Source organism: Puma concolor, chromosome D1, assembly GCF_028749965.1.
Source record: "Puma concolor isolate L17-30 chromosome D1, mPumCon1.1.hap2, whole genome shotgun sequence".
Lineage (NCBI taxonomy): Eukaryota > Metazoa > Chordata > Mammalia > Carnivora > Felidae > Puma > Puma concolor.
The window spans coordinates 66,977,770-66,991,603 of NC_141676.1; the positions used below are offsets into that span (position 1 = coordinate 66,977,770).

Below are 13,834 nucleotides of genomic sequence, written 5' to 3' on the forward strand. Positions count from 1 at the left end.
GGAACCGGAAATGACCGCAGCACGCCGGAAGTTTACCCGTTTCCAAGGCAACGGCACCACCGCAACTACAACCGGTTAGCTGTAGTCGGGACGCTGGAAAGCACCTCGGAGGAGAGGGTAGCGGCTGACGGCGGCCGCCGCCAGAGCGACTCGCGGAGAGTAGCAATCGAAGACGGCGGCCGCCTCACTAGTCATCGCGTTTGGAGGACAAACGGCCGACATGGTCAAAGCGGCGGCCAGTTAAGGGAAAGAGTTAGCGAAGACAGGGGAAGTATCCGTGAAGACGGCGGCCACCTCTATAGGGGCTCTAGAAGAGTATGTGAAGACATCAGCTTCTCCCGCAGTGACTCGAGAAGAGTCAATGAAGACCTTGGCAGTGTCCCTCTGGAGAGAGTTAGGGGAGATGGTGGCCGCTGTTACAGCACCTCCTGGGAGACATTAAGGGGAGACCGCGGCTTCAGCAGCAGCGACGTGAATTTAAGTGAAGTCGGTAGCCACCAAACTAGTGACTGTGAGGGACCGGTCCGAGAAGACCGCGGCCTCCGCTTCAGTGATTCTTGGGAGGGGGTCAGAGAAGTCCCCCAAACCAGCGACTCCGGGGAGAGAAGCAGTGACTACCACAGCCGCCGCCTCAGTGACTCTTGGGAGGAAGGGAGTGCCGATGGCGGCCACAGCCTCAGTAATTTCTGGGACGGAGTAAGTGAAGATCGCGGCTACGCGGCCAGCGACTCCTCTGCGGTGAGCGTCAGCATAGACGCCAGCCGCCGCCTCAGTGGATTCTGGGAGGGAGAAAGTATAGACGAGGGTTCCCGCTGCGGGAGCTCCTGGGAGAGAACCAGGGAGGACGGCGGCCCCGGTGCTAGCGACGACGAAGGCGGTAGCCGCTGCAGTGGCTCGTGGGTGACAGCAAGTGAAGATCACCGTAGCAGTAGGGGCCTGGACTCGATTCCTCCCCGAAGTCCGCGGGATCGCACCATGCCCGGGGTGTCAGATTCAGGCCCCTCCACTTCCTCTAGGGAGACTGCAACCCCAAGTGAGTCAGACTACTTCTCTTGCCCCTGTCTCTGCCTCTCTCCTCACTTCACCCACATCACCGTTGGCCCTTTCTGGTAGTTTCGTTTCTCAGCTGTTACTCCTAATTTCCCTCTGACATATTTTAAGTGGGTCCCAAGGCTGTTCACCTGTTTCTCATCCTCCCTCCAGGTTTCCTCACTTTCTTTCCACCTGCTATATTCCCGAGACTTCCTACCCAGATTGACATCAACGCTTGTTAAATCTTATGGACCCTTGGCTTCTCTGCAGCATTTGACCCTGTGGAGATGACTTTAGATTTACCTAGTTTTCTTCCAATCTACCGACGCTCCCTTTCCCTTTGATGACTTTTCTACCATCCTCTCCTTAAATGCTGTCCCCCCGCCCCCCCCCCCCCCGCCGTGGATAGTGCCATCACTGATGCTTTTTTTTTTTTTTTTCCTGGTCGTGTACTATGACTTCAACCCCTTTGAAATCTTTATTATTCAACCATCCAGTAAATATTTACTGAGGGCTTACTATTTGCTGTGTCTTAAGGATATATCAGTGAAGACGACAGACACATTCCTTACATTTTAGGAGGAAAAATAAATACTGAGCAAATACTGACTAGTGTGATCAATATTATAAAGAAGAGTATAGTGTCCTTGGCTTCAGAATGGGGTGGGGGTAGGTATCAGAAAAAAACTATGTATGAATACTGCGAGACACCTACCACTGAGATCTGCTGCAGACAAATATATACAGCTCCCTCTGGAACTCTTTGGCACCTCAAGATCAACATGAGAAAAATAGGATTTTGTGTCCATATGCCCTCTCCGTCCTTCTTGGAATTATCCCATTATGCCTTCCTTATTTCACCCACTGTATGCATCCTATTTCCATATTTGTTGACTGTCTCCTTTTCTGTTCCTGCTGTTACTCTCAGTTGAGAGTTTCAGCCTCTCTGGTGTGGACCACTGTAGCTTCTTACAAGGTCTTCCTGAGTCTCTAGTCTTACCTTTTTGCTCCCCTTCAGCAATAGGATGGGTTTGTGTGTGTGTGTGTGTGTGTGTGTGGTTTCTTGACCACATCCTACAATTCATGCTGTCTAGGATGCCTTTCCCTTGTCCCCATTTTATCTGGCAAACTCCTGTTAATCCTTGAAGATTCATCTTAGAACTCACCTTCCCCAGAAATCCTTTTCTTTCTCATTTCCTTCTATCCTGGCTGATTTAGAAGCCTTCTGTGCTTCCATAAGTTTTTATGAATATTTGTCATTGTTCTTATTGTATTATTTTACAATTTTTTTGTTTGTATCTTTCTGTGAGTTCTTTGAGGATAGAGACCATGTTGCCTTCATCTTTTTATCTTTATGGTAGAGACCAAATTAATGTTGAGTGGATACATGGGTGGATGAATGAATGAATTGGGATGGAATGTGGTGGGGGAGAAAAGTCTGTAAAGTTAGATGTAGCCAAGTTAGTGGAGGGCATACATTGTCATACTGAGGGTTTGGGCTTTGTTCTCTAGACTAGCAGTGGATAACCAGATGCAGTTAGTGGAATAGAGGCATGGAGTGATCAGGATAGTGTCCTTGTACATGATGGATTAGAATGTCCTGTATAAAATGGATTAGAGTGAGTAGAACATCATTTGTAGATCTTGTATTACTAGTTTAAAGGAGAATAATGAAAGTCTGACCTAGGGGATTACGTCATTAAACGTCATTAAGTGGCTTGGTTATTTTTGGTGCCCTCCTTACTCCCTTCCCCATATGCATATTTCTTAATTGTTCTTCAAGATCTTGCTCACATGTTTACTACTCCAACGTCTTAATTTCACCTATACTCACTTAAGGCAATACTGTCATTTTTTTTTATTTTATTGAATTTATCCAAATACATTTTAAAGTGTTGGTGGAAATAAAATGCATTAAATCCCTGTTCATTTGCATCATATTATCTTAGTGCCTGGAATGTGCTAGATGCTCAGAAAGGATTTTGAATAAAATGTTACAGCATTTTGCTAAGGGGTGGCATGAGATGCAATTCCATCCCTCAAAGAAATTAACATTTGAGTTATTGAGAAAGGACATACACATGGATAAGTAGTAGTACAAGATTGCCTAGATTTTCTACCAGAAATGTTGGTGAGTTCTTTTGAAAACAGTTTGAGGTCAGGAATCATGACTTTTTGTTTAGGAAATGCTTTGATTAAACTCTGTACTCTTCCTCCCCCAACATCTGTTCATGCTGAGATATCTGTATTGCTTCTGGCTTACAGTACACATTAAATATTTCACAGTCACAGTGCAGTTTTGTGATGTTTGGAACATTAAATTATAAAACATAAGACCCCTAGGGTGTATGAAGTAAAAATTGTGACCTGCCATTCCTTTCTTAGTGTAGTAGTATGAGAAAGATAAGAAAAGTATATTGATAGAATGTATCAGCCTATGTGAGGTGAAGCTCTTGTAAAGTCTTTATCACTGGAGAGTAGGCCTTTGTTACAGAGAATGCACTGCGTATATTTCAGAATCATTACTTTCCCCCTTCCCCTGCCGAAGACATGAAAAGAGTCTTCTTGACTTTTCACAGTGATAACCTGGTGGGATTTACCCTAGTGGGGTAAAATCTATGAAAATGTGGGGGCCTTCTAAGACTGTGGCCTCAAGAGTTTCTCACTAGTAGGCTAATGCTTTCCCGACATCTAGCAATTTGTCACAGTTACCATTTCAGTGCTTCTAGGAGTTTATGGCTCCAGTGGCTTCTGCTCCAGGTAAGCTGAACTTGTTTGTGCTTCTGTATTTGTGTGTCTCTCCAGACTTGAGGACGCAGTTGGCCTTGAGACCTCAGCTCTCTGATAAGTCCAAGAAAAGTAATTGATTTTCTGTTTGACAGCTTTTTTCCTGTATCTATGCGAGTGACAACTTCAATGCTCTTTATGTGTTAGAGCTGAAATGGAAGTCTGATTAAGATGTTAACCACAAATATGTTTGTAATAAATTATTTGGAAAATCAAAGTGATTTTGTGCTTTCTATTGAATCATTGCTTTAGGCTTTTTTTTTTTTTTTTTTTTGTAATATATTTTAAGCAATTTTTCAATAGGTGCCCAGAAGAAAGTGCATTTTGGTAACATACATGATGCAGTACGGGCTGGAGATGTAAAGCAGCTTTCAGAAATAATAGAACGCGGAGCCAGCATTAATGAAGTTGACATTCTCCATAAGTTTTCCCCTTTACATTGGGCAGCACATTCTGGAAGTTTGGAGGTAAGAAGCTGTATAAATTATTAAACTGAAGTAAGTTTACAGCTGTTAGCAATTTTGAAGATTTAGCAAATAGGACTGAGACTTTATGCTAGGTATTTGAAATATTTTTCTTTTTCCTCTTTTTTTAAAGTTTGTTTGTTTGTTTGTTTATTTATTTATTTATTTATTTTTTGAGAGAGATAGAGCATCAGCCGGGAGGGGCAGAGAGGGAAGGAGAGAGAGAATTCCAAGCAGGCTCCGCACTGTCAGAGCAGAGCCCCAAGGGGGCTCAAACCCACGAACTGTGAGATCACGACCTGGGCTGAGATCAGGAGCTGGATGCTCAACCGACTTAGCTACCCATGCGCCCCAGAAGTATTTTTCTTTTTCAATTCATCGTGATATTTGTTGTTCTGGTTACTGTACCTTTGTAACAAATTATCCCAAAAGTTAGTGGCATAAAATAAACATTGATACTCAGAAGCGAATCAGGAATTTGAATCTCATGGATAGCTTGTCTCTTTTTCATGATGTCTGGGGCTTCAGCTAGAAGATTGAAATACTGAGCCTGAAATCTTCTGAAGGCTTGTTCACGCAGATGTCTGGTGGAAGATGCAAGCTACAGGCTGGCTGCCTTAATTCCTCTCCATGTGAACTTTTATGTGAGGCCTCTCCACCTGGGCTAATTTGTGATTCCTCACAATGTGGTGGCTGAGTTCCAAAGGCAAGCCTGGAGGGTAACTTACAGAGGGTAACATATGAATACCTAATTCTATCAAATCTTAATATTTTTGCTATGGTTGCTTTAGATTTTTAGAAAATAAATGGAACCTCACAGATGTATTTGAAGTCCCTTAGCACTCCTCACGGGTGCCATTCCTCCCCTAACAACTCCAGAAGTAACTATTACCCTGCATTTGGTGTTTGATATTCCCATGTAGGGGCACCTGTGTGGCTCAGTCAGTTGAGCGTCAGACTTTTAATTTGGGCTCAGGTCATAATCCTAGGGTCATGGGATTGAGCCCCATTCACCGTGGAGCCTGCTTGGGCCTCTCTCTCTCTCTCTCTCTCTCTCTCTCTCTCTCTCTCTCTCTCTGTCTCTCTCTCTCTCCCTTCCCCCTGCCCCCTCCCTTGCCCTTGGGCATGCTCTCCTTTTCTCTCTCTCTCTCAAAATAAATTAAAAAAATACTATCTATGTTTTATGTTGTTATTAAATGATTGTATCATTGTTTTTAATAACATTTTATATAAATGACATTATACTGTGTTCATCATCCTGCAGCTTTTTGTGTTCAACAATGTATTTTTGAGGCTTAACTATGATGGCATTTATGTATTCCATTTCTTTCAGGCATGTTATAATTATTCTTAGACTAATATCATCCATTTTTCAATGGCTATTTAGTTGGTTTTATTTTTTAGCTAGTACAGGCAGTGCTTACTGAATATTTTTATGCAAAAATTATTCTCAGGTTGTGTACAAGGCCAACTGCACTTTTTCCTCATGATTAGAGATTATGTGTGGAGAACTTATTTTAATTACCACATTTCCCTAGCCGGTAGGCTGCAGGAGGTCTGCTATGAAGTGTTTGTTTTTTTCCCCCTACCACAGAGACTGCTTTCTATGAAAATGGCTTCTCTGTGTGATTTCTTGTTTGTTTGGGTTTCTCTGCTTCTCAAAACTGAATCTGGCCTGGAGAATCTCTCCACCAGTTGTGTGCCCCACTTGAACTGTTGTAAACAAGGATTTTTTGATTTGGCCTATTAGTGGCTCCCTCTCATCTAGGAAGTATGTGCCATGATGGTTCTTTCTCAGTTTGTAGCCCTGGGTGGGTATGTTCTCTGTTTCCTTCCATATCCCTATTGGATCTACACTTTGGCAGCTTTCCCATTTGTTTTGTAGCTTCAGATGTTTCTTAGTTTCATCAAGGATAGAGTTTTATTCCTGTTTTTCTTGCTTTTTTTTTTTTTAATGATTTCAAAGAGAGTGGGGTTTCCTCTCTTTTGTGGTATCCTTTCAGCCTTTCTGATTACTCCCAGTCTTCTTTGGTTAACCTCCTCTGACTACTCTATAAATATAAGTATTTTTTATATTTCTGCTAATAGCCTTTTCTCTCCTACTTTATGTACTCTCTCTAGACAGTGTTTTAGCATTCCTTGGTTTTATCACTACTACATAATTATTGATTTGCTTTCTCTCTTGAACTCTGCTTATGTATCAGGTGCTTGATCAATAACAGCACATATGCATCTGACTGGATCTCTAATTGGTCTGAAACTAAGCTAGTACTCTTTTCCCTCCCTTTCTTAGTTTTCCAGGCTATTGACTTGGTAGCATTATTGCATTGTCTCCATTTTGTCCAGAAGTGAAACACAATATCAACATTTGTCTGAAGGTGCACTTGATAATGCAGTGAGAACTGATCATTAGGTCATTGATTTTGTTCCATCTTTGTCTCCTGAGTTTGTCCTCTCCACCCTTTTAGCCACTGCTTTAGATCTAATTGATTTTCTTCTTTTGAAACCTTTAAGTCTGTGTAGTGACTCTTTATCCCCTATAGGATAAAGTTCAAGCAACTTAATATAAGAGACTTCTCTCTGCAACCTCATCTCTCATCATACTTGTTTTATTCTGTAATACTGGTGACTACTGTCATTTCCCAAACTAGCCTGCTGTTCTTTGTTATCCTAGACTTTACACATACGGTTTTATCTGCCTGGTTTCACTCACCTCTTCCTACTGGTTACTTAGTTGAATTCCAGGTCAGGCAGCACCCACTTGGCAAAGCTTTCTGTGTCCGCCGCCCCCCCCCACCCCCAACATCCCTTAGTAACCTACCTAGGAGCTACACCTAAATCTTACACATATTTTTAAAACTATATTTATTTGTATTTATCACATTGAATTGATCACTTTGAATCTCTTTTAGATTTTGAGCTCTTTGAAGGTACCATTTGGGTTTTGTTCCTCTTTTTTTCCACATTTGGCATATTGGATTCTCAATAAATGTTTGCTGTATAGCTGAATTTGCTGAACTAAATATATATACATTAAAAAAAAAAAACAAACCCCACATATATATGTGTGTGTGTGTGTGTGTTTAAGATTTATTTTTGGGACACGCCTGGGTGGCTCAGTCAGTTGCGTGTCTGACTTTGGTTCAGGTTATGATCTCATGGTTTGTGGGTTTGAGCCCCGTGTTGGGCTGTGTGCTGACAGATTCTGTGTCTCCCTCTCTCTCTGTCCTTCCCTCCACTCATGCTTTGTCTCTCTCAAAGATAAATAAATGTTAAAAAAAAAAGTAAAAGATTTATTTTTAGAGAGAGAGAGAGAGCAAACAAGTGGGGAGAGAGGGAGGGAGAGGGGGAGAGAGAGAATGAGAGAGAGACAGAGAGAGAGACAGAGAGAGAGAGAATCTCAAGCAGGCTCCATGCCCAGCACAGAGATGACATGGAGCTTGATCCCACAACCCTGAGATCATGACCTGAGCCAAAATCAAGAGTCAGATGCTCAACTGACTGAGCCACCCAGGCGCCCCTTAAATTTATATTTTAAGTGTTATCATAGTGCATAACAGATATTCCAGAAATGTTTGTTGAATTTTAACAAAAATAAGTTAAACCAAAACATTTTGGTTCCTGTCTACCTTTCCATTTAAAGATCATCTCCTCATTCTCTACTTGCCTACTACATTACTGCTCTCACATTTTGTTATCCTTTCTGAAATTTCTTAAGACTGTGGTACTTATGTTGGTAACATAATCACTAGATAAACAACTAGTGAAGACTATGCTTCATTAGACTTCATTTTTTTTTTTTTCTTCATGAGATGAAATCAGCTCTTGAGCCCCTATGGTAAACTTTTTATTTCAGATATATTTTTTACTTCCAGAATTTTTTTTTTCTTCTTTCTTTTTTTAAAAATAACTTGTCTCGGGGCGCCTGGGTGGCTCAGTCGGTTAAGCGTCCGACTTCAGCTCAGGTCATGATCTCACAGTCTATGAGTTCGAGCCCCGCGTCGGGCTCTGGGCTGATGGTTCAGAGCCTGGAGCCTGTTTCAGATACTGTGTCTCCCTCTCTCTCTGACCCTCCCCCGTTCATGCTCTGTCTCTCTCTGTCTCAAAAATAAATCGTTAAAAAAAATGTTTTAAAAATAAAAATAACTTGTCTCTTTGTGTATATTTTCTTTTTTTTTCATTTTCTGCAATTGTATTACTACTTTCACATTTTAAAGTTAACTTGGAAATATAATAGTATTTCATATATCTGGATAGGAACCAATATTTTAATATTCATGGACACAAAATAATTACAATTATTTGAAATTAAAATGAATCTTAATCTATAGCTGAACAATAGTCTCAAAAACATAGATGCTTATAGTTTTATTATAATTCATATAATTCATTTTTATCCACAACTTTGAAATTGAATTGTTTGCCAAACATAGCATGAATTAAGCAAAACTTTAATTCAATTAATACATTTTTATGAGTGTGTATTTATTTCTATTAAAGATTTTATTTAAAAAATTTTTAATGTTTATTTATTTTTGAGAGAGAGAGACAGAGTGTGAGCTGGGAAGGGACAGAGAGAGGGAGACAGAATTTGAAGCATGCTCCAGACTCCAAGCTGTCAGGACAGAGTCTGATGTGGGGCTTGAACTCATGAACCACGAGATTATGATCTGAGCCTAACTAAGATGGATACTTAAGCAACTGAGTACACAGGTACCTCCCTCCTTTTTTTTGATAAGTGCACTCTTTTTTTTTTTTTTTTATATATGTTTATTTTTGAGATAGAGGCAGAGCATGAGCGGTGGAGAAGCAGAGAGAGAGGGAGACACAGAATCCAAAGCAGCCTCCAGGCTCTGAGCTGTCAGCACAGTCTGAGGTGGGGCTCTAACCTATGAACTGCAAAATCATGACCTGAGCCAAAATTGGACACTTAATGAACTGAACCATACAGGGACCCCTTTTATGTTTTTAAGTAATCTCCATACCCAACATGGGACTTGAACTCACAACCCTCACAGGGTCAAGAGTTGTATGCTCCGCTGACTGAGCCAGCCAGGCTCCTATATGTGTGTGTGTTAAGAAAAAATTTTTATAAGTATACTCCTTAATCGCTGTTTCAGCCACTCCTCAGTCACCTCCTCTCTGATAACTATCAGTTTGTTCTCTATAGTTATGAGTCTGTTTCTTAGTTTGTCTTCTCTTTTTTTTTTTTTAACCTTTGCTCATTTGTTTTGTTTCTTAAATTCCACATAAGAGAGAGATCATATGTATTTGTCTTTCTCTGACTGACTTATTTCTCTTTGATAAGTCATTGTCATCATACTTTCCTTTAATTTTTTAAAATGTTTATTTGTTTTGGGATAAAGAGAGAGCACTAGTGGAGAAGGAGCAGAGAGAGAGAGAGAGAGAGAGAGAGAGAGAGAGAGAGGGAGAGAGAGAGAGAGAGAGAGAGAGAGAGAGAATCCCAAGCAGGCTCCACATTGTCAGTTCAGAGCATGACGTGGGGCTTGAGCTTATGAATTGTGATATCATGAGCTGAAATCAAGAGTCAGATGCTTAACCAGTTGAGCCACTCAGGTGCCCCTCCTTTAATTCTTTAAATATAAATTCTTTCATTTTTATTTATTTTTTAAAGTTTATTTATTTTGAGAGAAACAGAGACTGTGTGAGTGGGGGAGGGGCAGAGACAGGGAGGCAGAGAATCTCAAGCAGGCTCTGCCAGTACAGAGCCTGACATGGGGTTTGAAGTCACAAAACCTCGAGATCATGGCCTGAGATGAAACCAAGAGTCAGATGCTTAAATGGGCCACTAGGCGCCCCTAAATATAAATTCTTTAAAAAAAATTCCTTTTAGTTATCCCAAACTGTTTATAATAACTGCCATATTAAGTCATATTAAGTCCAACCCTGGGCCCTTTCCGATATTGTTACTGTTGATCATTGTATACATCTCATAATTTTTTTTGTTTGCCTAGACATTTTGAAAACAGCGCTTTTTTTTTTTTTTTTTTTAATTGAGAGAGGTAGAGAGAGTTCGAGTGGGGCAGAGGGTGAGAGAGACTATCTCGAGCAGGTTCCACGCTAGGCCTGGAGCCTAATGTGGGGCGTGATCCCACAACCCTGGGATCAGGACCTGAGCCGAAATCAAGAGTTGGATGCTCAACTGACTGAGCCACCTAGGCGCCCCAGAAAACTGCACGTTTTAGATTATATATTGTAGCAGCTTTGAATTCTGATCTTATTCAGGTGTGCTTGTTGCTATGTGTTTGCTTGTTGACTTACCTGGACTAAGTGTATGGAATCTGTTCCCCACAGTGTGCAGTCGCTGCTTAGTTTTTTTGTTTTTGTTTTTAAAAATGCTTATTTTTTTAAAATTAAAAAAAATTTGTTTAAACGTAATTTATTGTCAAGTTAGCTAACATACAGTGTGTACAGTGTGCTCTTGGCTTTGGGGGTAGATTCCCATGATTCATTGCTTACATACAATACTCAGTGCTCATCCCAACAAGTGCCCTCCTCAATGCCCATCACCCATTTTCCCCTCTCCCCAGTCTCCCCATCAGCCCTCAGTTTGTTTTCTGTATTTAACAATCTTTTAAGGTTTACCTCCCTCTTGTTTGAAACTATTTATTCCCCTTTCCTTCCCCCATGGTATTCTGTTAAGTTTCTCAAATTCCACATTTGAGTGAAAACATATGATATCTGTCTTTCTCTATTACACTTAGCATAATACCTTCCAGTTCCATCCATGTTGCTGCAAATGGCAAGATTTCATTCTTTCTCATTGCCAAGTAGTATTCCATTGTGTATATAAACCACATCTTCTTTATCCATTCATCAGTTGATGGACATTTGGGCTCTTTCCATAATTTGGCTATTGTTGAAATCGCTGCTATAAACATTGGGTACATGTGCCCATATGAATCAGCACTCCTGTATCCTTTGGATAAATTCCTAGTAGTGCTATTGCTGGATTGTAGGGTAATTCTATTTTTAATTTTTTGAGGAATCTCCACACTGTTTCCCAGAGTGGCTGCACCAGTTTGCATTCCCACCAACAGTGCAAGATGGTTCCTGTTTCTCCACATCCTTGCCAACATCTGTTGTTTCCTGAGTTGTTAATTTTAGTCACTCTTACTGGTGTGAGGTGGTATCTCAATGTGGTTTTGATTTGTATTTCCCTGATGATGAGTGATATTGAGCATCTTTTCATAAAATATCTAGGAATAAACCTAACCAAAGATATAAAAGATCTGTATGCTGAAAACTATAGAAAACTTATGAAGGAAATTGAAGAAGACGCTAAGAAATGGAAAACCATTCCATGCTTATGGATTGGAAAAACAAATATTGTTAAAATGTCAATACAACTGAAAGCAATCTACGTATTCAATGCAATCCCAGTCAAAATTGCACCAGCATTATTCTTAGAGCTAGAACACACAATCCTAATGTTTGTATGGAACCACAAAAGACCCTGAATAACCAAAGTAATGTTGAAAAAGAAAACCAAAGCGGGAGTCATCACAATCCTGGACTTTAGCCTCTACTACAAAGCTGTAATCATCAAGATTGTATGGTTTTGACACAAAGCAGACACATAGACCATTGGAAGAGACTAGAGGATGCAACCTGGGTGGCTCAGTCAGTTAAGTGTCGGATTTCAGCTCAGGTCATGATCTCATAGATCATGAGTTTGAGTCCTGCATTGTGCTGTGTGCTGATAGCTGAGCCTGGAGCCTGCTTCTGATTCTGTCTCCCTCTCTCTCTGCCCCTCTCATGCTCTGTTTGTCTCTCTCAAAAATAAATAAACATGAAAAAAAATTAAAAAAATAGAGAATGTAGAATTGGACCCACAAATGTATGGCCCACTAATCTTTGGCAAAGCAGGAAAGAATAATATCTAATGGAAAAAAGACAGTCTCTTTACCAAATGGTGCTGGGAGGACTGGACAGCAACATGCAGAAGAATGAAACTGGACCACTTTCTTATTACCATACACAAGATAAACTCAAAATGGGTGAAAGACCTAAATGTGAGACAGGAAACCATCAAAACCCAAGAGAGGAGGGGCATCTGGGTGGCTCAGTCGGTTTAGCACCGACTTCAGCTCAGGTCATGATCTTATGGTTTGTGGGTTCGATTCCTGCATTGGGCTCTGTGCTGACAGCTCAGAGCCTGGAGCTTGCTTTGGATTCTGTATCTCTCTCTCTGTCCCTCCCCTGCTCGCACTCTGTCTCTGAAACATAAATAAACATTAAAAAAAAAAAAAAAAACCCGAGGGGGGAAAATGCAACAACCTCTTTGACTTCAGCTGCAGCAACTTCTTACTTGACACGTTTCTGAAGGCAAGGGAAATAAAAGCAAAAATGAACTATTGGGACCTCATCAAGATAAAAAGCTTCTGCACTGCAAGGGAAACAATCAACAAAACTAAAAGGCAACCAATGGAATGGGAGAAGATATTTGCAAATGACATATCAGATAATGAGTTAGTATCCAAAGCAAACTCAACACCCAAGAAATAACCCAGTGAAGAAATGGGCAGATGACATGAATAGACACTTTTCCAAAGAAGACATCCAGATGGCCAACAGACACATGAAAATAATTCTTATTATTTTTAAAAAAATTTTTTACTTTTTTAAATAAATTAAAAAAATGTTTTATTTTTGAGAAACAGAGACACAACGTGAGTGGGGCAGGGGCAGAAAGAGAAGGAGACGCAGAATTGGAAGCAGGCTCCAGGTTCTGAGCTGTCAACACAGCGCCTGATGCGGGGCTCGAACCTACAAACCGTGGGATCATGACCTGAGCTGGAATCAGATGCTTAACTGACTGAGCCACCCAGGCCCCCAAACTTTTTTTTTTTTTTTTAAAGAAAATTCTTATTATCTTTAAGCCTGGCTTCCTAGGGGTTACTATTGCATCAGTGACTGATCAGAGGTTGTGCTTAGGTACCTTGAGCCCGTAAGGTTTCTGTCTTTCGCTGATGAGTCTGTGTGTGGCTTGGGGAATGTTTTCCAAGTCCAAGCAGTTTATTATAAGTCAGCTTGACTTTGCTTTTTTTTTTTTTAATTTAAATTTTTTAAAATAATGTGTTTAGCCAGGGATATATAGCCAACTTGGGCCCTCTTCAATCTTTCCTGAGAATAAGCAGCTTTGTATATGTAGATGGCCTTTTAGATTACAAGGGATAAGTGGAATCTTAGCAAGGCCCACTGGCTCTCTAATTTCTTGGGTGTTTCTATTAGTTTTATGGGAGGTCTTTTGTTTTTTGTCTTACCCAGTATTGTGACTTCAGGTGAGCTCTAATATTGGCTTTCCCAGATTGTTGGCCACTTGGGTTTGGAATTGTTTTTGACTATGTGCTTGGGCATGAAATTTTCAGTCCCTCCAGCAAGACAGTGAGCTGTTCAGCTGGGGAGAAATTCTGTACCCTATAGCTGTGGGGTAGGGATAGTTGTAGTCTCAGGCTAATCTGCCACAGATTCCACTTGTTGTTACTGAGATTCAGAAGATTTTCTTGAGTAAATGCTTCTTATTCTGC

At 40.7% G+C, this 13,834-nt stretch overlaps 1 protein-coding gene across 1 annotated transcript in view; it reads left to right on the top strand.

The window, feature by feature from the left end:
- The window catches only part of ANKRD42 (ankyrin repeat domain 42), a gene marked incomplete at its 5' end in the record, with an annotated part of 74,013 nt that continues 60,179 nt past the window's right edge, over positions 1-13,834 (top strand). The window contains 2 exons of the mRNA XM_025928613.2: positions 1-1,033; positions 4,123-4,286. Of these exons, the coding sequence (XP_025784398.2) occupies positions 1-1,033; positions 4,123-4,286 (1,197 nt within the window). The remainder of the gene's footprint in view (positions 1,034-4,122; positions 4,287-13,834) is intronic.